The 23,254-nt window shown below is 39.6% G+C and overlaps 2 protein-coding genes and 2 pseudogenes across 2 annotated transcripts in view; 3 read left to right on the top strand and 1 right to left on the bottom strand.

Moving 5' to 3' along the window:
• Positions 1–5,211: 5,211 nt before the first annotated feature.
• Positions 5,212–10,791, top strand: LOC120022011 (annotated as a pseudogene).
• A 199-nt stretch (positions 10,792–10,990) lies between these two features.
• Positions 10,991–11,165, top strand: LOC120022868 (annotated as a pseudogene).
• A 5,134-nt stretch (positions 11,166–16,299) lies between these two features.
• Positions 16,300–19,245, top strand: LOC120022774 (60S acidic ribosomal protein P1-like). The gene is made up of 4 exons (XM_038966768.1): positions 16,300–16,508; positions 17,093–17,167; positions 17,398–17,503; positions 19,118–19,245. The coding sequence occupies exons 1-4, from the start codon at positions 16,437–16,439 to the stop codon at positions 19,198–19,200; spliced, it is 336 nt and encodes a 111-aa protein (XP_038822696.1). The 5' UTR covers positions 16,300–16,436; the 3' UTR covers positions 19,201–19,245.
• A 2,182-nt stretch (positions 19,246–21,427) lies between these two features.
• The window catches only part of LOC120022156 (focal adhesion kinase 1-like), a 249,631-nt gene continuing 247,804 nt past the window's right edge, over positions 21,428–23,254 (bottom strand). The window contains exon 32 of the mRNA XM_038966022.1: positions 21,428–23,207. Coding sequence (XP_038821950.1) covers positions 22,989–23,207 — 219 coding nt within the window. The 3' untranslated portion in view covers positions 21,428–22,988. The remainder of the gene's footprint in view (positions 23,208–23,254) is intronic.

Consider the following 23,254-nt stretch of genomic DNA (forward strand, 5'->3'; position numbering starts at 1 on the left):
AGCGGACCGCCAAGTCTAGGTCCAAGAGGCTTCTAAACAGCTTCTACCCCCAAGCCGTAAGACTCCTGAACATCTAATCAAATGGCTACCCTGACTATTTCCATTGCCCCCCTCCTCTCTTTTACGCTGCTGCTACTCTGTTTATTATCTATGCATAGTCACTTTAATAGCTCTACCTACATGTACTGTACATATTACCTCAATTACCTCGACTAACCGGTGCCCCCGCACATAGACTCTGTACCGGTACCCCTTGTATATAGCCTCACTATTGTTCATTTTCTGCTGCTCTGTTATTTGTTACTTAAAAAAAATATATATAATCTTAACTGCATTGTTGATTAAGGGCTTGTAAGTAAGCATTTCACTGTAAGGTCTACCTACACCTGTTGTATTCGGCGCATGTGACAAATACAATTTGATTTGATTTAACTCAAGGCTGTAATGATGATCCAAGTTTCTTTGAAAATATATATAAGAATTTATCAACTCTACAAGCAACACTAGACTCTATTATTATGGTGGGAGATTTTAATACGGTTTTAAATACCTCTATGGACCGGAAAGGAAATCACACTACAAACTATCACCCTCAGGCATTTAAGGAAATCATGAATGTCATGGATATATTAGTGGATATATGGAGACTTAAATACCCTGACCTAGTGAGATACGCATGGCGAAGGCTTAATCAAGCTAGTCGTCTTGATTACTTTCTTATGTCATTCTCTCTGTCACCAAAAGTTTAAAAAGTGTTGATGGGGGACAGAATGTGGTCGGGTCATCACATAATTGGTATATATATTACTCTTACAGAATGTTCACGTGGGTGAAGATATTGGAAATTTAATCAAAGCCTACTAGATGATAAATTGTTTAGAACTAGGACATAAGAATTTAAAACTGGCTTTTTCAGACATAACATAGGTACAGCAGATCCCCTTATTGTATGGGACACTTTTAAATGTGCCTTTAGAGGCCATGCAATTCAGCACTCATCTATAAAACAAAAGCAATTTAGATCAAAAGAGTCCATATTGACAAAGGAAAATGAAGGACTAACAGTACAGTTAGATAGCAATAAAAACTTTACCATAGAGGCACAGAATAAGTTATAGGAAAAACAAAAAGAAATCAAGGAACTTATTCAAGGAAGATCCAGTGTAATATATTATAAAAATAAAGCGAACTGGATGGAATATGGGGACAAATGCACCAAATTCTTTTTCAATCTTCAAAATAGAAATGCTACCAAAAAAATGTATTGAAACTTGTTACAAATGATGGAGTCACGCATGATTCACCGAATGATATTTTGAAAGAGGAAGTAAAGTACTTTAAGAATATGTTTTTGTTTCATTCTCCTCCATGTCCACTAACCGAAGCTAATTGTATGGGTTTTCTTCCTAATAATAATGTAAAATTAACATCTGTACAGAAAGACTCATGTGAAGGCCAAATTACAGAGGAGGAACTTCTTGATGCAATTAAAGCCTTTAAGGCTGGGAAAACGCCAGGCCTGGATGGCATACCAGTGGAAGTATACCAAACCTTTTTTGATATACTCAGAGGACCATTATTAGCATGTTTATCCACTCCTATATAAATGGTAGATTATCGGACACGCAACAAGAAGGTCTGATATCATTATTACTGAAACAGGACCCAAGTGGTATATATAAAGATCCAGTCCGTTAAAAAAAATTGGAGGCCTCTTACACTTCAGTGTTGTGATAGCTAAATGCTTGGCGCATAGAATTAAACAAGTATTGTCAGATATTATTCATCCTAATCAGACAGGTTTTTTACATGGACGATACATTGGAGATAATATAAGACAAGCACTGGAAACAATAGAATACTATGAAATATCGGGGACACCAGGCCTGGTTTTCATAGCTGATTTTGAAAAGGCTTTTGATAAAGTACGACTGGAGTTTATATATAAATGCCTAGAATATTTCAATTTTGGGGAATCTCTTATAAAATGGGTAAAAATTATGTATAGTAACCCTAGGTGTAAAATAGTAAATAATGGCTACATCTCAGAAAGTTTTAAACTATCTAGAGGAGTAAAACAAGGTTGTCCACTATCGGCATATCTATTTATTATTGCCATCGAAATGTTAGCTGTTAAAATTAGATCAAACATTAATATTAAGGGATTAGAAATCCAGGGCCTAAAAACTAAGGTGTCATTGTACGCTGATGATTCATGTTTTCTTTTAAAACCACAACTAGAATCTCTCCACGGCCTCTTAGAGGATCTAGATACATTTGCTATCCTCTCTGGATTAAAACCAAATTATGATAAATGTACCATATTACGTATTGGATCACTAAAAAATACACATTTTACATTGCCATGTAGTTTACCAATTAAATGGTCTGACGGTGATGTGGACATACTCGGTATACAAATCCCAAAAGAAAGAAATGATCTCACTCCAATAAATTTTTATAGAAAGTTAGCAAAAATAGATAAGATCTTGCTACCATGGAAAGGAAAATACCTGTCTATTTGTGGGAAAATCACCCTGATTAACTCTTTAATCATATCACAGTTTACCTATTTGCTTATGGTTTTGCCTACACCTAGTGACCTGCTTTTTAAATTATATGAACAAAAAATATTCAATTTTATTTGGAACGGCAAGCCAGATAAAATTAAAAGGGCCTATTTATATAACGAATATGAATTCGGAGGGCAGAAATTATTAAATATTAAAGCATTAGACCTCTCACTAAAGGCATCAGTCATACAAAAGTTATACTTAAATCCAAACTGGTTCTCTAGTAGATTGGTACGAATGTCTCATCCTATGTTCAAGAAGGGTCTTTTTCCCTTTATTCAGATTACACCTGCTCACTTTCGGTTGCTTGAAAAGGAAATAATCTCCAAAATATCTTTATTTTTTAAGCAAGCCTTAGAAAGTTGGTTGCAATTTCAGTTTAATCCACCTGAAAGGACGGAACAAATAGTACAACAAATCTTGTGGTTAAATTCAAATATAGTAATTGATAAAAAAAACTGTATTTATCGAAGAAATGTTTAAAAAAGGTATAATTTTTGTGAATGATATCATAAATAGGACTGGTGGAGTAATGTCACACATGCAGCTAACACAGACATATGGAAATGTCTGCTCTACCCAAAATTACAACCAATTAATTGCAGCATTACCACAAAAATGGAAGAGGCAGGTGGAAGGGGATAAAAGTAAGGAACTTGTATGTCGGCCTTATATTAAAGAACATAAATGGTTAAAGAAAAGTGTGATAAATAAAAACATATACCAATTTCATTTAAGGACCAAAAAACTTACAGCTGTGCCATATAAATTGCAAAATAGTTGGGAAGAGATTTTCGATGTACCCATTCCATGGCACATGGTGTATGAATTGATACGCAAAACAACGCCGGATTCAAAACTTCGAATTTTTCAATTTAAATTATTGTACAAAATTCTTGCAACTAATAGAATGTTATATATATGGGGGATACAATCTTCCCAGCTCTGTAGATTCTGCTGTGAGGAGGCAGAGTCATTAGACCATTTATTTTGGTATTGTCCGCATGTAGCTCGTTTTTGGTCACAGGTCCAGGAATGGTTGAAGAATTGCAACATTTGCGTAGAACTAACGCTACAGATAGCAATACTGGGGGATTTGAAAAGCCATAGTCAATCAATCAATAATATAATAATTATTTTAGCAAAAATGTTTATTTTTAATTTACAATCCGTGGAAGCTATGAGAATAGGAAGATTCAAATCTTTTGTAAAGCATCACAGCACAGTTGAAAAATATATGGCAAATAAAAATCCGAAATGGATGATGTTGGAAGATAGATGGGAAAGGTTGAGTGGAGCTGAAGGGTGGGACTAATAACAAGATAAACAATGTAGGGCATACGGGATCTGTGAAATGTGTATAGGTGCGGAGCTATTGTGAAATAGCACAGTTACAAGTGGAAATCAAACTGGATGGACAACAGAAATAGAGGAAGGACTAAGAACAAACAAGAGAGAACTATTATAAAGTAGACTGTGTCTGTAAAATGTGTATAAGATGTATAAATTGAAGGTAAAAACAGAAATGTTTATCAGTTTACTCCAATTGGGGGATCGGTGGTAGGGTTTGCGGGGAATAATAATAAAGGTATACTCTTTAAAAAAGTATGTATGTCTATGTAGGTATGTGTATGTATATATGTGTATATGTATGCATACGTGAATGGATATATATATTTACCCAAAAAAATATGGGGGATTGGAAATGATGCAGACAATTACATTGGAAGCAACATTCTTTCCGCAATATTAAGCTGATCCACCCCCACAAAAAATAATATATAAGAGAAGAATCATATATAATCTCCATATTACGTATTGGATCACAAAAAAAAATTAATTTTACATTATGTGGACATACTCGGTATACAAATCCCAAAAGAAAGAAATGATCTCACTCCAATTAATTTTTATAGAAAGTTAGCAAAAATAGATAAGATCTTGCTACCATGGACAGCAAAATACCTGTCTATTTGTAGGAAAATCACCCTGATTAACTCTTTAGTCATATCACAGTTTACCTATTTGCTTATGGTTTTGCCTACACCTAGTGACCTCCTTTTTAAATTATATGAACAAAAAATATTCAATTTGATTTGGAATGGCAACCCAGAAAAAATTAAAAGGGCCTATTTATATAACGAATAGGAATTCGGAGGGCAGAAATGATTACATATTAAAGCATTAGACCTCTCACTAAAGGCATCAGTCATACAAAAGTTATACTTAAATCCAAACTGGTTCTCTAGTAAATTGATAGGGATGTCTCATCCCATGTTCATGAATGGCCTTTTTCCCTTTATTCAGATTACACCTGCTCACTTTCGGTTGTTTGAAAAGGAAATAATCTCCAAAATATATATATTTTTTAAAGACTTAGAAGGTTTATTGCAATTTCAGTTTAATCCACCTGAAAAGACAATACAAATAATACAACAAATATTGTGGTTAAACTCAAAAATACTAATTGATAAAAAAAAAAAAAAATTGATGAAATGTTTAAAAAAGGTATAATTTTAGTGAATGATATCATAAATAGGACTGGTGGAGTTATGTCACAGATGCAGCTAACACAGACATATGGAAATGTCTGCTCTACCCAAAATTACAACCAATTAATTGCAGCATTACCACAAAAATGGTAGAGGCAGGTAGAAGGTGAGAAAAGTAAGGAATTTGTATGCCGGCTCTGCATTAAAGAACATAAATGGTTAAAGACAAGTGTGATAAATAAAAACATATACCAATTTCATTTAAGGACCAAAAAATTGACAGCTGTGTCATATAAATTGTTAAATATTTGGGAAGAGATTTTCGATGTACCCATTCCATGGCACATGGTTTATGAATTGACACGCAAAACAACGCTGGGTTAAAAACTTTGAATTTTCCAATTTAAATTACTATACAAAATTCTTGCAACCAATAGAATGTTATATACAGTCGTATGAAAAAGTTTGGGCACCCCTCTGAGGCTGCATAATAATTTACTCTGTCGTCACAGAAAATGATCACAGTGGCATGCCATTCATTTTCTAATAAAAGCTGAGTACTGGGGTATTGTCCAGACAAAGATGTTTAGTGTAGCAATATTAAGTTGTATGAAATTAAATCAGATGTGAAAAATAGGATATGCAAAAATGTGGGCACCCTTGTCATTCTGTTGATTTGAATACCTGTAACTACTTAGCACTGATTAATTGGAACACACAATTGGTTTGGTGAGCTCATTAAGCCTTGAACTTCATAGACAAGTGCATCCAATCATGAGAAAAGGTATTTAAGGTGGCCAATTGCAAGTTGTTGTTCTCTTTGACTCTCCTCTGAAGAGTGGCAACATCGGGGGCTCAAAACAACTCTCAAATGACCTGAAAACAAAGATTGTTCAACATTATGGTTTAGAGGAAGGCTACAAAAAGCTGTCGCAGAGATTTAAGCTGTCAGTGTCCACTGTGAGGAACATAGTGAGGAAATGGAAGACCACAGGCACAGTTCTTGTTAAGGTCAGAAGTGGCAGGCCAAGTAAAATATCGGAGAGGCAAAGGCGAAGGATGGTGAGAACGGTCAAAAACAGCCCACAGACCACCTCCAAAGACCTACAACATCATCTTGCTGCAGATGGTGTCACTGTGCATCGTTCAACAATTCAGCGCACTTTGCACAAGGAGAAGCTGTATGGGAGAGTGATGCGGAAGAAGCCTTTTCTGCACACACGCCACAAACAGAGTCGCTTGAGGTATGCAAACGCACATTTGGACAAGCCAGCTTCATTTTGGAATAAGGTGCTGTGGACTGATGAAACAAAGATTGAGTTATTTGGTCATAACAAGGGACGTTATGCATGGCGGCAAAAGAACACAGCGTTCCAAGAAAAACACTTGCTACCCACAGTAAAATTTGGTGGGGGTTCCATCATGCTGTGGGGCTGTGTGGCCAGTGCCGGTACTGGGAATCTTGTTAAAGTTGAGGGTCGCATGGATTCCACTCAATATCAGCAGATTCTTGGGAATAATGTTGAAGAATCAGTCACAAAGTTGAAGTTACGCTGGCGCTGGATGTTTCAACAAGACAACGACCCAAAACACTGCTCAAAATCTACCCGGGCATTTATGCAGAGGAACAAGTACAATATTCTGGAATGGCCATCCCAGACCAGAATATCATTGAGAATCTGTGGGATGATTTGAAGCGGGCTGTCCATGCTCGGCAACCATCAAACCTAACTGAACTGGAGATGTTTTGTAAGGAGGAATGTTCCGAAATACCTTCATCCAGAATCCAGACACTCATTAGAGGCTATGGGAAGCATCTAGAGGCTGTTATTTTAGCAAAAGGAGGCTCTAACAAATATTGATGTGATTTTTTTCTATTGGGGTGCCCAAATTTATGCACCTGTCTAATTTTGTTTTGATGCATATTGCACATTTTCTGTTAATCCAATAAACCTAATTTCACTACTGAAATATTACTGTGTCCATCAGTTATTTGATAGATCAAAATGAAATTGCTGATCCAAACACACAATTATTTATAAATGGAAATCATGGAAATTGTCAGGGGTGCCCAAACTTTTTCATACGACTGTATATGGGTGATACAATCTTCCCAGCTCTGCAGATTTTGCTGTGAGGAGGCAGAGTCATTCGATCATTTATTTTTGTATTGTCCATATGTAGCTCGTTTTTGGTCACAGGTCCAGGAATGGCTGAAAAATTGCAACATTTGCCTAGAACTAATGCTGCAGATAGCAATACTGGGTGATTTGAAAAGCCATAGTCAATCAATCAATAATATAATTATTATTTTAGCAAAAATGTTTATTTTTAATTTACAATCTGTAGAAGCTATGAGAATAGAAAGGTTCAGTACTTTTGTGAAGCATCACAGCACAGTTGAAAAATATATGGCAAATAGAAATCCAAAATGGATGTTGTTGAGAGATAGATGGGAGGGGTTGAATGGAGCTGAAGGGTGGGACTAATAACTATATAACCAATGTAAAACATACGGGGTCTGTAAAATGTATATAGGTTCAGAAATTTTGTGAAATAGCACAGTTACAAATAGAAATCAAACTGGATGGACATCAGAAATAGAGGAAGGACTAAAAACAAACAAAATATAACTATTGTAAAATAGATTGTGTCTGTAAAATGTGTATAAGATGTATAAACGGAAGGTAGAAGCCTAAGTGTTATTGTTTATTAGTTTACTCCAATTGGGGGAAGGGTGGTAGGGTTTGCTGGAAATAATAAAGGTATATTCTAAAAAAAAGTATGTATATCTATATAGACATGTGTATGTATATATGTGTATATGTATGTATGGGTATGTACGTGTATGTATATGGATATATATATTTACCCAAAAAATATATGGGGGATTGGAAATGATGCAGACACTTACATTGATGGAAGTAACAATCTATCTGCAATATTAAGCTGATCCAGCCCTAAAATAATTTTAAAATAATTTTTTAAAAAAATGTAAAGGCTGTAATCGCTATCAAAGGTGCTTCAAAAAAGTACTGAGTAAAGGGTCTGAATACTTATGTAAGTGTTATATTTCAGTTTATTTTAATTTAAATTAGCAAAAAAGTTTTAAAAAACTGTTTTTCTTTGTCATTATGGCAAAGTCATGAAAAATGTGACGAATTTAATAAACCACCTTTGGACTATGATAAAAAATAATATGCCTCTGGGGTCAAAGTTAACCCAGTCAGTAGTATGAGGGTTACACAGAGTAGCCTAGTTTAATATTATTACATCAGCAACAACAGTGTGAAGATTTAAATTGACTAGTGATGGGGATGGATATGGAAAATCTATATCGATATGTTACATTTTTTGATACGATGTGTATGTCTCAGGTTTTAAAATAACAGTTTCATAAATAACATTGCATCTGTGTAGCTTCTTTTCTGGTAGCTTCCAAAGCTCTGTGAAGTTCAGAGAACTACTTGTTGATTGCCCAGTGGGGTATGTGTGAATGCTCTGGGGCATAAACATACAGAACCAGTTTGAATACAATGAGGAGCCTATTAACTATTAGCAGACAATTAAGTACGCTAAAGTAAGGGCCTTTGAGAAAGTCTGTGAGAGCGTCATGTCATAGTCAGTGTTAGGGGAAGCTACTCTGAAAATATAGTTGACCAAACTACCAGTTACTTCATGCTGGAAGAAGTTAAGCTACACTAAAGCTAAGCTTAAAAATATATATATTTGACTTAACTAAAGTTACTACATCACAAACTGATAAACTATCACATCTAAATCTGAAACATCATAGACTACAAATTGCAAGAACAGATCTCTCTGGAGTCCAGTGTAAATTAGGCAGCTCTGATAACGAAGATAAAGGAAATTATTTCCTACTTCACACATATTAAATGTTATTTTTGCAACAACAACAAATAGTTCCAGTAGTTAGCTACACCGCTACTGAAAACACTACCAAGATTTGAATTTAGTTCAACTACCACCAAGCTACAGAAAACTAGTATTACTGATGGATGCAGCATAGGTGTATATAATTGTGTGTAAGAGATCCTTTGTGATCTTGAAAATCTTATCTAATAATATTTTAAATGTAATATGTTCATAATAATTACTGGTATTTGTGTGTACACATACCCTTATATGCATTTTACCTTTTGAGGTTACATCATTAATCAATTCTATGTGAAGCTAGTACGACAACCTCCCCTACACCAATTTCTATCCAACTTACCCACTCATGTCCACTAAGATAAGTGGGCAGACCCAGACTTGGCCAGACTACCACTGACAGTTAAAATGACTGACATAAGGTTACTGGGGGTAAAGTTTGACCGGGAGGGAGGAGGAAGCGGCAACTGGGGTGGGATCCTGGGGACTGTACGACAGAAACTGGGTTTTTGGGGACTTCGATAGCTGACTTATGGGGGCAAGGTTTTAATCATTAAAGCTGTGATTTTACCTGTGCTGTTATTAATCAGTTCTGTTTTTATCCCCCCACGAACAACTCTTTTAGCTCTGGAACGGATGCTGTTTCCCTTCCTGTGGGGAAGCAAGTGGGAGAGGCTGAGGAGGGAGGTGGTCAAGAGACCCAGGACCAAGGGGGGGGAAGGCTTGCCTGACCTCTACTTGTTCCTGGGCAGCCGCTACACAGCGTTACATCTCACTCTTGCCACCTCCCCGGTCAACAACAAGACCCAGGCCCTCACACGGTTCTGGTTGGGATCTTACCTCAGGACCCTGAGACTGATCCCGGGCGACCTGCGAGCCCCAGTCTCTTTCTTGCTTCCCACACACTACGTCCAGGTCCTAAAGTTTTTAAGACATTTTAAACTGGAAAAAGAGGCAGTCACAGTTTTAACTAAACACCGCTCTCATCTCTCTCTTGTGCAGGAGCGGGAACCAGTGTGTCCAGTGCGCAGGCTTGCTACTGTCGAGCCCACAACGGTTTGGCGCAACGTGGCCCATCCTGCTCTGCTGAACCGGCACCGGGACCTATCCTGGATGGTCGCCCACGAGATCCTCCCGGTCAGGGCCGTTATGCACTCCCGGGGCATGGCGAGGACACTCGCGTGCCCCCGACCAGGCTGTGGCCAAGATGAGTCGGTGGGGCACTTGCTCTGGGAGTGCAGAGCCACCAGGGACATGTGGAAGGAAGCAGGCCCCCTGATCTCCCCGTGTCTGCCAGCAGGGGAGGACCTAACGCCCCAGCTCGTGCTGTATGGGGTGGGCCGAAAGGCCTATTCCACCGAAGGCCTTCACCAAGCTCTCCCCCAGGCAGTGGCCATGGTAGCCACAGAAGCCCTGGGGTGGTACAGAAAAGGGGGCCTCGACCCCACCCTCACGTGTCTGAAGGATGCACTGTGGTCCTCCCGCAACCTGCTGGTAGCGAAACGAGTAGAGAGCACCCCCCAGGCAGTGGCCATGGTAGCCACAGAAGCCCTGGGGTGGTACAGAAAAGGGGGCCTCGACCCCAGGCGAAGGGTCCCCCACAACACCCAAGGTCCCGGCGGCCACGGCCTGGCAGCGTTGCGGTGCCTAGGGCAATGCGCCTAGGGGAGGGATCTCCTCTGGGCCCCGAAGGACAAGACGGTTATTGATTCGGAAGAGCAGGAGAAGGCGATTTTGATAAGGACCCCGTTCCTGTACAAAGGACAGAAGACCGCTTTTTAACAAAGTGACTTTTTAACATGTTTTCATGTCTTAAAAATGTTTTACTTTTGTTAAATCATTTGTACACATTTTAAATGGCTTTTACAGATTGAATGTTTTACTCATGGTTGTTTCTATTGTTTTTAACATGTACTTTACATTTTTTTTAATGTAATATTCAAATGCTGTGTTTTATGCTTTTATGCCGTTTTTATTGGTATAAAATGATGTACAAAAATATATATGAGCTGTTTTTAAAGGAAATGTAATAAAACTTTTCAAAAAGAAAAAATCTGTTCTCATCAGTTTAATATCTGATACGTCCCCTATCTGGGGACCATATATTAAATAGATTTTTGGAACAGGGAGATGGAATAGGGGCTTGCTCCGTCCACTCCACGCATCGACCTGGTATTGCAGTGCCTCCAGGAACGGTGCGCCCCCTGTCGTTGTAAATATAAATCATGTGTTGCTTCGTTTTAATAAAACATTTATAAAAAACAACCAATCAACAATGTTTATGCAGATTTCACCCTTGCAAAGTATTCTGGGGGTGATCTATTGTATCCCGTAAGTGAAAAGACTGTTTAAAAAAGTACGCCAAATTTCTCTACACCGATTACTGTTGAACTTTTCACCAAACATCTGTTAGAGTAAGTGGTTTATCCACTTGTAGGTGAATAGAGAGCTATGTTGGATTAGAACTTGTCAGTTGATCACTGGCAGGACTGAGTTCTTACCATAAGCTTAGCTGGCCACAATGTGATTGAATGTGTATGTGATGACTTATGTCTCTGAACAACAGACATTTTCCATCATCACCTGGAAACTGTGTCTGCAGCATCAGTGGATAGAATTATGTGCATATGTGCAAAAGATCTTCAATGAGATTACAAATATAATTTAATAATATTACATGTTACATATGTTAACATGAATTGCAAAAATCGCTGAAGTTGGAGACTTTTATTTCCCTCACCAACTTTAAACATCTGCTATCTGAGCAGCTAACCGATAGCTGCAGCTGTACATAGTCCATCTGTAAATAGCCCACCCAATTTACCTACCTCATCCCCATACTGTTTTTATTTATTTACTTTTCTGCTCTTTTGCACACCAGTATCTCTACTTGCACATGATCATCTGATGATTTATCACTCCAGTGTTAATCTGCTAAATTGTAATTATTCGCTCATATGGCCTATTTATTGCCTACCTCCTCATGCCTTTTGCACACAATGTATATAGACTCTTTTTTTTTCCTACTGTGTTATTGACTTGTTTATTGTTTACTCCATGTGTAACTCTGTGTTGTTGTTTGTTCACACTGCTATGCTTTATCTTGGCCAGGTCGCAGTTGTAAATGAGAACTTGTTCTCAACTAGCCTACCTGGTTAAATAAAGGTGAAATAAAAAATAAAAAAAAATAAAAAAAGTAAAATAATATTGTATGTACAAATACCATTCTATAGGAATCAGTCCCTAATCACAGATCTGACATAAGTCATGACTCCTGGGTCAGGTTCTACCCGACATTACATCATATGATCTAAACAGACATCAATCACAGACAATACCCACACAAACCTAATGCACTCTAATGTATAGTCTTAATTAACATAACTAAAGCCCACAGCCACAAGAGAACACACCCCTACCTAATTACCAACCCCCCAAATCAGTCCCCCACAAACCAGATGTTTACAACCATGAGTGAAACCACTTGGTTATCTCATTTAATGAGATATTTTGGTTATGTTCAGACTCATAAAACACAAGGTGTGACATCCAGTTTGACTGAAGTCACTCTACATCCACTGATCTTTAGCCTTACACAGGAGGCTGGTCTCATGGTAGTGGATAGAGTGGAATGGTATCCATGTGCCGTTCCATTCTCCTCGTTCCAGACAATAACATGTGCCGTTCTCCTCTCAGCAGCCTCCAATGTTTGAGTTGTTTTTTTTTGGTAACTGTGGTATACACTAATTATAGGGAGTAAATGAAACAAGATATCACAAATTCCATGCTACACAATGGTTCTGAATATTGTTGTGGATTCTGCTTGGTAACAATCTGTAGACTTTCTCAAACACACCTGGCTATTTAAACCCCCAGCAGAGACCAGACAACTTTATTACAGCAACAGAAACTCGGCAGAACTCACATTATCAGTCATGAAGACCATTCTTGTGTTACTAATGCCCATTTTGTTTGGGAACATGGCAGGTATGGATTTTGGAATGAATTATCTATCATCATGGTATATTACCCAAATCATGTGTATTGTGCGCGTGACTTTCACCGTAATCTAATTACTGGATTTCTGTGTAGTTCGAATTGTGTGTTCTGTCAATATCTAAAGAATTTCAGTGATGTTTTACACGTATACTGTATGTTTCATTCTGGTGTTTCAGTGGAGGCACTCCGGTGTTATGCCTGTGATGGCTTAAACAACAATGCTCAGTGTAACCAGAACATAGAAAACTGCTTTCTCTCAAATGACACCTGCATGACCTTCGTCGGCCAAATCTGTAAGAGCACACATACTCTGTAAATGAATAGATACATTAATAAATCTCTTTGTAGGTAGGGTTTTGTGCAGGGGTACCAGTCACTTTGACTATGTAGGTTAATGAAAACTGAAATAAGTATCGTCAATAATTCTGTCATGTCAGTATATAAAATAAATTATACCTCACTGTTTCTCTTATCAGTTATAGACTCAATCAATCAATCTGCCAGCCCTTTAACCAGTTCATCTATCTTCCACTGTCTGTCACCAGTGGGGATCCAGTACATTGCTAAGACCTGCACCACCCGCTTGGCATGTACAACAACCCCCTCCACCAACCTAGGAGCCTTAGTGGGGCTCCAGGTCAGCTGCTGTCAGACTGACCTCTGTAACAGCAACGGTTCATCGGTCTCTGGACTCAACTTCCTGTTGCTCAGCTTGTCTTTTCTCATATCTGGCCTGGTTCTGTCTCTGTGAAACTCTGTGAAGTTTTTGAAATGAATGAATGAACAACTGAAATCAATATGTGGGTTCATCTTTGCTGTTTTTTGTTGTTGTTGTTGTTGCTCATCCTCAGGATCTATGTTGGATAGGAAAGAAATAAAACGTTTTCCTATCTGTGCTGGTTCTGTGTCTCTGAATCAAGTTTTCGAAATTAATGAATATGAACAACTGAAATAAATATGAGTGTTAATCTCTGCTGGTGTTTTTATTTTTGTTTAACCTCTATGGCTGTCATTTTATATGCCGAAGAAAGGCAGTAGGCCTAGTATCTTTGCCAAAAGGCAAGACTGAAATGTATACAAATATGTTCTGGCATAAAAATAAGATGCAATAATTTCATCATAAAAACGCACCCTATCATTAGTTTGACATGTGTCTCCATCCACCAGTTCTTAAAGTAGTGATGATGATGGCCTTGTAACAAAGAACTGAAACACAAACACAGACGATGATATTGGAGTGTCGGTTGATGTCACATACCTGTGTATAGGATGGCAGGCAGACAACAGGACTTCCTTTTCACTGTAAGGGTTAAGGGCCCCATTCAATCAAACCTGCATTGCAGTATTTAGGCAGTAGCTCTTTTTCCCATGCTCAGATTTACTCAAAGACTGGACTTGGGTACTGTTCACTTTTCATAATTAGATGTGTGTTGGCACGGAATGAATATTGTAAATAAAGACACTGTGAGGCCTAAACTTTGCTAGCAATGGTTGAGTTGGTTTTGCATGGCCCGGTGTCCTGGGTGAGTGGAGTTTGCTCATTTTAGAGTCTTCCATAGGTCCTTAAGGGAAACATCCACCCACTTGGGGCACTTGGCCATGCAACTCAAATTCCACCAATGTCACAAAGCCACACTCACCCCACTTTCATTAGAAGTTCAGAGCGAGAAATCATATGCTATATATAAATAATTATCCTCAAATTGAAAAAAAATCATTCAATTAAGTAATTTAATTTCCATCATCGTAATCGAGGTGTAGATTACATCTCACATTCCAGTGTTCAAACATGTAAACAAGGTTGCATGAGATTTCTGTTAGGGTGCTATTCAATCCGCATCATGGAACTTCAGTTTTACAGCATTACTTAAATTTAAAGGCAATGGTCCTGCTTTAGCAGAGACTGCATTCACAGTAAACGCTGCCTATGTCGGCTCAATCTGAAATCACCTTTACATTTCTATTGGGGAATCTGTAACCCTTCAGCTATAAAGACTGAATAGAGCCCATGTATAAAATGTGACTCCGTGCAGCCAATGGCAATGTCCGCTTTAGGTATAATGCCTGGAGCCGCTTGTGGACTGGACAACTTTAACGCAGTTCAACCTCTGACACAGCCAAAACAACCGCCAAAACAACAATCAGCTAAAGCAGATCTGATTGAATAGAGGCATTCGGTTACAAAACTGAATTATAAAGCTACAGAGTGTTATAGTTACAAATCGCAACGAGTAAATACAAAACATAATCGCTCCAGTGCTTGAAAATATGAGAAAAAGGCTATATTTGACCTGAATCACAAATACTTGTATCTCTGCTATTTTCTTGTTTATTGAACTCTTCTGAGACTGTTCTGAACCAGTTCTCATGGAGAATAACTTCCTGGTTGCTGTTCTGAACCAGTTCTCATGGAGAATAACTTCCTGGTTGCTGTTCTGAACCAGTTCTCATGGAGAATAACTTCCTGGTTGCTGTTCTGAACCAGTTCTCATGTAGAATAACTTCCTGGTTGCTGTTCTGAACCAGTTCTCATGGAGAATAACTTCCTGGTTGCTGTTCTGAACCAGTTCTCATGGAGAATAACTTCCTGGTTGCTGTTCTGAACCAGTTCTCATGTAGAATAACTTCCTGGTTGCTGTTCTGAACCAGTTCTCATGTAGAATAACTTCCTGGTTGCTGTTCTGAACCAGTTCTCATGTAGAATAACTTCCTGGTTGCTGTTCTGAACCAGTTCTCATGTAGAATAACTTCCTGGTTGCTGTTCTGAACCAGTTCTCATGTAGAATAACTTCCTGGTTGCTGTTCTGAACCAGTTCTCATGTAGAATAACTTCCTGGTTGCTGTTCTGAACCAGTTCTCATGTAGAATAACTTCCTGGTTGCTGTTCTGAACCAGTTCTCATGTAGAATAACTTCCTGGTTGCTGTTCTGAACCAGTTCTCATGGAGAATAACTTCCTGGTTGCTGTTCTGAACCAGTTCTCATGTAGAATAACTTCCTGGTTGCTGAACCAGGACATTGTATTACATTTACATTCTAGTCCTTTAACAGTCGCTCTGGAGCTTCTAAAGTAAGAAAAAAGTAACACAATAAAATAACAATAATGATGCTATATACAGGTGAATGGGTTTGATCCTATGTGAATGGGTTTGATCCTATGTGAAGAATAAACGAAGATTAATCTGTAGTTTAAATGTTTTTTAAAAATTGCTTTGTGGTCTTATTTGTTAATTCTACAAGTCATCCAAATAAGTTTTAGTCGGTAGTCATTTGCATTGACTCCTCCCATAGAAGTGACGTTGATTAGTATATACACCCATGTCCCGCCCTTTCTCATTCTCTTTCCGCTAAAATCCAAGTTGGAAGTAAACGTGCCTAAGGTGCTCGGTTCTTCTCTTGAAGCTAAGGCCCAGAATCCGGCGACTAGCACCACTAAATTTAGGCATCCGACCCCAAAACTAAAGAACATACATAGAAAGATGGCATCTGTATCTGAGCTCGCTTGTATTTACTCTGCCCTCATCCTCCACGACGATGAAGTCACCGTCACAGTAAGTCCCGCTTAAAATGGTGCCTTGACCGGTCTCTTGTGTAGCTAACCAGCCTTACTTGGAACGCTGGTTCTTGTCTACTTCCGGGGTAGTGTGTAGCTGAGTCTGAATAAATATGAAGGGATTGTAGCAACGCCAACTATAGTATCGCCTTAGCTGTCAATGTCACTAGCTAACTAACATGCTATCAGTTCGCTAACGTTAGTTTTAACGCCACAGACATCATGTGTGTCTTCTAGTCTGTGTAGCCAGCAATGTGTTGTTGCTGTAAGCATCGCTACGATAGCCTGCAAGTTAACCCTGGCGCCCTTAGTCAGATCTATGAAAAATTGCTAGCCAAATGTAACAATTTGAAACATTCGTCCAATAACATTACCATGGCTAGCTAGCCTAGTAAACTGAGGCCGGTGAATGCAGCCAACAAGTTGGCTTACTCATACAGAGGGTTTCCCACCCTTTTTGGCATTGGCCAACTACTTACTAACCTGGTCCATGGCTAACCAACAACAGCCAAATACTGTTAGTGGTTTTGTCTTCATGCATCTACAGTAGAGATCTGTAATGTGTAATATAATCATTTGCAGGAGGACAAGTTGATGGCTCTCATCAAGGCTGCCAATGTGACTATTGAGCCTTTCTGGCCCAGTCTGTTCTCCAAGGTGAGTCAAGCCCTTTTCTCCATCACCCTACACACATGCAGGGGTTCATTGAGAAATATTCTGTGTAGCTTCTGACTTATTCCTTCATATCTATGGTGTAAAACCTTCCATCTCACTGTTTTGTGTGAACCTTGTTTAATGGTGACCGTACTCTGTAAACCATGATGTTATGACGTGGTAGTAATTCATGTGTAAAGGCGGCATCATGTCTGACCCGGTTTGTGTTACAGGCTCTGGCCAGCGTGGACATTGGCAGCCTGATCTGCAACGTGGGTGCCGGTGGTGGAGCTGCCCCTGCTGCTGCTGGAGGTGCCGCCCCTGCAGCAGACGCACCAGGTAACTAAAGGACACCAATGTTTCACCCCCCTTTACCAGGGGCATGGGGCTACAGTCCTAGAGGGCCATTGTGTTGTTCAGTGGGCCAGGGTTTCACCTGCAGGGCCACAGTAACATGGTTTCCATGTGAGCCAGTGCTTACTACCGTCAGTGATTTAAAAAACAAACTCTACATGCTTTTACTTCTTGTAACACCCACAACGAAGATTCAGACCTCTGTTTCAAACATCTCTGGTGCTAGCAAGCACCGGCTAGACTGGAGATGGTAACAGGTAGATGGTAGCAGGTAGGGGTGTGTCGACATGGCCATACTCATATTCGTAAATTGACAGTTGGACGTCAGATCAGATGATACTCGTGATCAGAAAAAAAATATTTTAATATGCCTAAATACCTCACTGCAAATAAACTGCAGATTAGAAGCAGTGTGTGGAGGGTGTGTCTGTTTTCAACTTGCAGTGGGCATACACATTTGCTGTCATTCAGTTAGAATACACATTAGCGTTTAATCTTTCCCTACCCTCGCCCCACTTGTTAGATATTATGCACATTGACAGCAAATGTCCTCGCCATGTGATTTATCATAGAAGACAGCAGCAATCTGAATGATCAGACCGAAAACATGCAAGAAAGTGTATGTGAAATGATCCGAGTCCGTGCAGCCCGCCCATCTCTTTACAGACAGAAAAACTATCCAGTCTAGTTATTTAGACCATGCACATGACTGACTCAGACAGTACTGACTCACAGTACAGTATGGTTTAGAAACTGACTCGCATGAGATGCTTTCTGGCATCCGAAAATAACTTTATGATCACGAACCATTTTTTTTTGTTGCTCTGATCATAATCGTATCCAGAAAATTGCCCATATGTTACGATGCTAGTTTTGTCCGACTACTAGGCGCACCCCTAGTAGCATGGTTTCCACTGCCGCTCTGAATCAGGGCCAGGGTTGCACCACCATCATGTCAGTTTGTAAACAATACTGTACTGTCTTTGAGCTTCAAACTCAGTGTCTGGTGTTTATCCATAGCTCTTATTGAGCCAGTTTGTCACTAATGGATCAGTTTTCACCTAATTTATTGGCCTAATTGGTGCTTCTAAGACGCAGAGATAAAAAGACGTAGCTCTAGAAAGATGCCAGAATTTCTGGATAGGAATTCCGAGTTGGATGGCCATTGAAACTGATTTCCCTCAGGTCAGAACTTGTTTTGAGATACCAGTTGTCTTGAACGCTCGTAAGTCAGATACCAGTTGTCTTGAACGCTCGTAAGTCAGATACCAGTTGTCTTGAACGCTCGTAAGTCAGATACCAGTTGTCTTGAACGCTCGTAAGTCAGATACCAGTTGTCTTGAACGCTCGTAAGTCAGATACCAGTTGTCTTGAACGCTCGTAAGTCAGATACCAGTTGTCTTGAACGCTCGTAAGTCAGATACCAGTTGTCTTGAACGCTCGTAAGTCAGAGGTCCTGGTGTTGAACGCGTCATGAATCAGACGTTTTGGTAAAAGTGTCTGTTTAGTCATTTGTGATTATTGTTCTAATTTGACAGCTTTAAGGATATTTATTTCACTATACATGTACTGATGCCATACCTTGTTTTCCTGTATTAGTCAAGGAGGAGAAGAAGGAGGAGAAAAAGGAAGAATCCGAGGAGGGTTCCGATGACGACATGGGCTTCGGTCTTTTCGACTAAACCAGTTTTTTGTAACTAATAAAATCAAAGAAACTGAAATGGCAATATGTGGTTTCATTTGAACACCTTTGGTACAAGTGCTATTTGAAATACATTATGGGATAAAGACATTAAATGTGATCACCTGTGAACAAAATATCTCCAATAGGTGGAATACTTTACCCTGAAGTAGATTATGAATATAGGATAGAGGTTTTTCTAATCAGTAATCCTGCTATCATGACATCCTATGTGTCATTGAAATTGGCCTTAACCTTTTTGTACGGTCCTGTCTTGATGGCAAAGGTGAGATTTTGGATAGTCTCAATCATGTTACTAGGGCTATAAATACCGTAACACCTTTAAGAAAGTCAATCCGCATCACGGAAGTTCATCCTTACAGCATGATTGAAGTGTAAAGGAAATGCTTCCACTTTAATGGTGACTGCTGCATGTCAGCTCAATCTGAAATAACCTTTACATTTGAATAGAGCTCCAGAACCTGTGACCTGGTCCATACCCCAGTACCTAGTCCACTGCACCTATTATTTGCTCACATCTGATCAGTCAGTCCTTTAGAATGCAGATGACAAATGATTTGGAGAACATGCCGCATTGGGATTCAAACTGGTGACCTTATTGCATAATTCCTCACAAAAAAAGTTTTGATTTTGAATCACCCGCTATCTCACAACAAACACTTCTGAAGACCAAGAACGACACATTTTATTAGTTTAAGGAACTACAGGTTATTCCTGAGAATAATTTATACCCACTTGTGGTTTGATGGAGATTGTACACATGATAGGGCAGTGGTTCCCAACTCCGGTATCCACAACAGCACACATTTCTGTTGAAACACCTGATTCAACTCAAGGGCTTGATGATTAGTTAAATAGAATCGGGTGTGCTTGTCCGGGGCCACAAAAAACACATGTACTGTTGGGGGTACTGGAGGACCGGAGTTGGCAACCACTGTGATAGGGGAGAATAAAGTGGTCTACGGTCTATATATCAGGGGTGTCAAACTCATTCCATGGAGTGCTGCGTGTCTGTTTTTTTCCCCCTTTCAATAAGACCAAGACAACCAATTGTGGGGAGTTCTTTACTAATTAGTGATCTTAATTCATCAATGAAGTATACTGATCAAAAATATAGTGTTGGTTCCATGAGCTGAAGTAAAAGATCCCAGAAATTTGACATACGCACAAAAAGCTTCTCTCAAATGTGAACAAATTTATTTACATACCTGTTAGTGAGCATTTATCCTGTGCCAAGATAATCCATCCACCTGACAGGTGTGGCATATCAAGAAGCTAATTAAAAAGCAAATGATCATTAAACAGGTAGAACTTGTTCTGAGGACAAAAGGCCACTCTAAAATGTGCAGTTTCATCACAACACAATGCCACAGATGTGTCAAGTTTTTAGGGAGTGTGCAATTGGCATGCTGACTGCAGGAATGTCCACCAGAGTTGTTGCCAGAGAATTTAATGTTCATTTCTTTACCATAAGCCGCTTTTAACTTCGTTTTAGAGAATTTGTCTAACTGGCCTCACAAACTCAGACAAATGCTCACCTTCGATGGCCACTGGCACGTTGGAGAAGTGTGCTCTTCATGGATGAATCCTGGTTTCAACTGTACCGGGCAGATGGTGTGTATGGTGTTGTGTGGGCGAGCGGTTTGCTGATGTCAACATTGTGAACAGGTGGTGGTGGGGTTATGGTATGGGGCAGGCATAAGCTACGGACAACAAACACAATTGCATTTTAGCGATGGCAATTTGAGATACAGTGACAATATCGTGAGGCCCATTGTTGTGCCATTCATCCACTGCCATCAACTCATGTTTCAGCATTATAATGCACCGCCCCGTGTCACAAGGATCTGTACACAATTCCTGGAAGCTGAACATGTCCCAGTTCTTCCATGGCCTGCATACTCACCAGACATGTAACCCATTGAGCATGTTTGGTGTACGACAGCGTGTTCCAGTTCCCGCCAATATCCAGTAACTTCGCACAGCCATTGAAGAGGAATGCGACAACATTCCACAGGCCACAATCAACAGCCTGATCAACTCTATGTGAAGGAGATGTGTCACGCTGCAAGAGACAAATGGTGGTCACACCAGATACTGACTGGTTTTCTGATTCATGGCCCTCTTTTTTTTTTTTAAAGGTATCTTTGACCAACAGATGCATATCTGTATTCCCAGTCATGAAATCCATAGATTAGGACCTAATGAATGTATTTAAATTGACTCATTCAAATCTTTGAAATTGTTGCACGTTGTGTTTATATTCTTGTTCAGTGTACAAGGGAGTAGCGAAAACCTGCAGATCCTCAGCCCTCCGTGGAATGAGTTTGACACGTGGTCTAAAGCAGGGTTTTCCCAAACTCGGTCCTGGGGCACCCACTGAGGGCACTTTTAGATTTTTCCTCTAGAACTACACCGCTGATTAAAATAACCAACTCATCATCAAGCTTTGAATCAGCGGTGTAGTTCTAGGGCAAAAACCCCAGGTGGGTCGCCAGGACCGAGTTAGGAAACCCTGGTCTAAAGGAAGGGCAGAATCTGCGTAAACCATGGTCATATTCATTTGGCACCAAACAAGAAAATGTACTGGAACATGGAGGGACTACCTGAAGTTCTCCAATAAGAGATGCTTGTTTTTGTTTTCCGTTGCAAAATGTTTTGTTGCGGTGTGCACTAATGAATACGAACAACCCAAGAAATAGGGATCAAATCAAAAGAAGGTTTGTGTGACACCAGACTTGGTTTAAATATACAAAAACACTTTCAGTGATAAGAAAACGACTAGCAATGGGACAGGGGTTTTAACTGCCAAACTATGAGAGGATTCAAACATGATAGTTCATCTCCACTGTGGAACTTAAATGCGCTGGAAGCTTACAATGAGGAAAATAAGCCTCTCATAACATTTAAATCCCAGAGATGCTGAATGCTTATATATATATAACATAACCATTTGTATATTCATTATTAGTTAACTTAAAAAGTGGCATGTGACATTTGTGTTGAATAAAAATAAATATCATTCATTTTGTGATATTTTATTATTCACTGTATTATTCACTGTGTCGAGAGGTGCCCGAGTCCGTGTGTCAGAGAATGGCCAAAAAATACAAATGATGAGCGTCCAAAACAGTCATAATATGCTTTGATTCTTTAGCACACCTTAGGTAATAGTGTTTAACACAGACATCCCAACCACTGAGATCTCTCAGAAAGAAAATGGTAATCACATATAGCTTGTAGTTCTTCAATGGTTCAAATCTTCCAGTTGGAATTGTTTTCTATTTCCAGATCAAATCTGTGATTATTATCAGCCACCTGGAAGAAGAGGACGTCTGATGATGTGAGCTGAAATTAATCTCTGGTAAAAAAAAAACACTGAAATTAATCTCTAGATAAAAATGTTTTAAAAACAATCAGCACAACCGAGACGCAGACACATCAAATAAAACAGAAGAGATTGTATGTAACTGATCTTCAAACATTCTGGAGAGCAGCGACAGACAGAACAGAAGCCTATAAAACAGTTTTCAGGAAGGGGGTGGAAGGGTACGATTGAGTCGAGTGACCAGTTCTGTAGTATCAGGAGCTCTGACCGAAGTGCGAGCTGAGCAGTCTTGACTTGTGACTTATTGTGCAGTCTATGATTGCTATGGGAGCTGAAACCAACCAGCCCCATTTCCACAGCACCAGACCCCCTTCCCTCTTATATCCCTCTCCCTCCCCTCAGAGGTCTTCCATGCCCAAGGAGCTAGGAGTCGGAGGGGGCTAGTGTGACCCCCGGGACTGGGCGTGGATCATCTTGAGCCGGGCCTGGTCGATGACGTCCAGCAGGTTCTTGGCGTCTACGGCCAGGGCGTGGGCCGCCGTCAGCATCTGTTTCTTGTAGTCCTGCTGCAAGCTGGTGAGGACGTACTGCTGGGCCAGCTTCATCTTGTTAATCAGCTCGGCCAGGTCAGAGTTCAACAGCTTCTGGGCCATCTCAATCTGCAGAGGATGACAGTCAGAACACATAAGAGAAATAAGCCGGTTAG

This window comes from Salvelinus namaycush, chromosome 27 (genome assembly GCF_016432855.1).
Source record: "Salvelinus namaycush isolate Seneca chromosome 27, SaNama_1.0, whole genome shotgun sequence".
Classification (NCBI taxonomy): domain Eukaryota; kingdom Metazoa; phylum Chordata; class Actinopteri; order Salmoniformes; family Salmonidae; genus Salvelinus; species Salvelinus namaycush.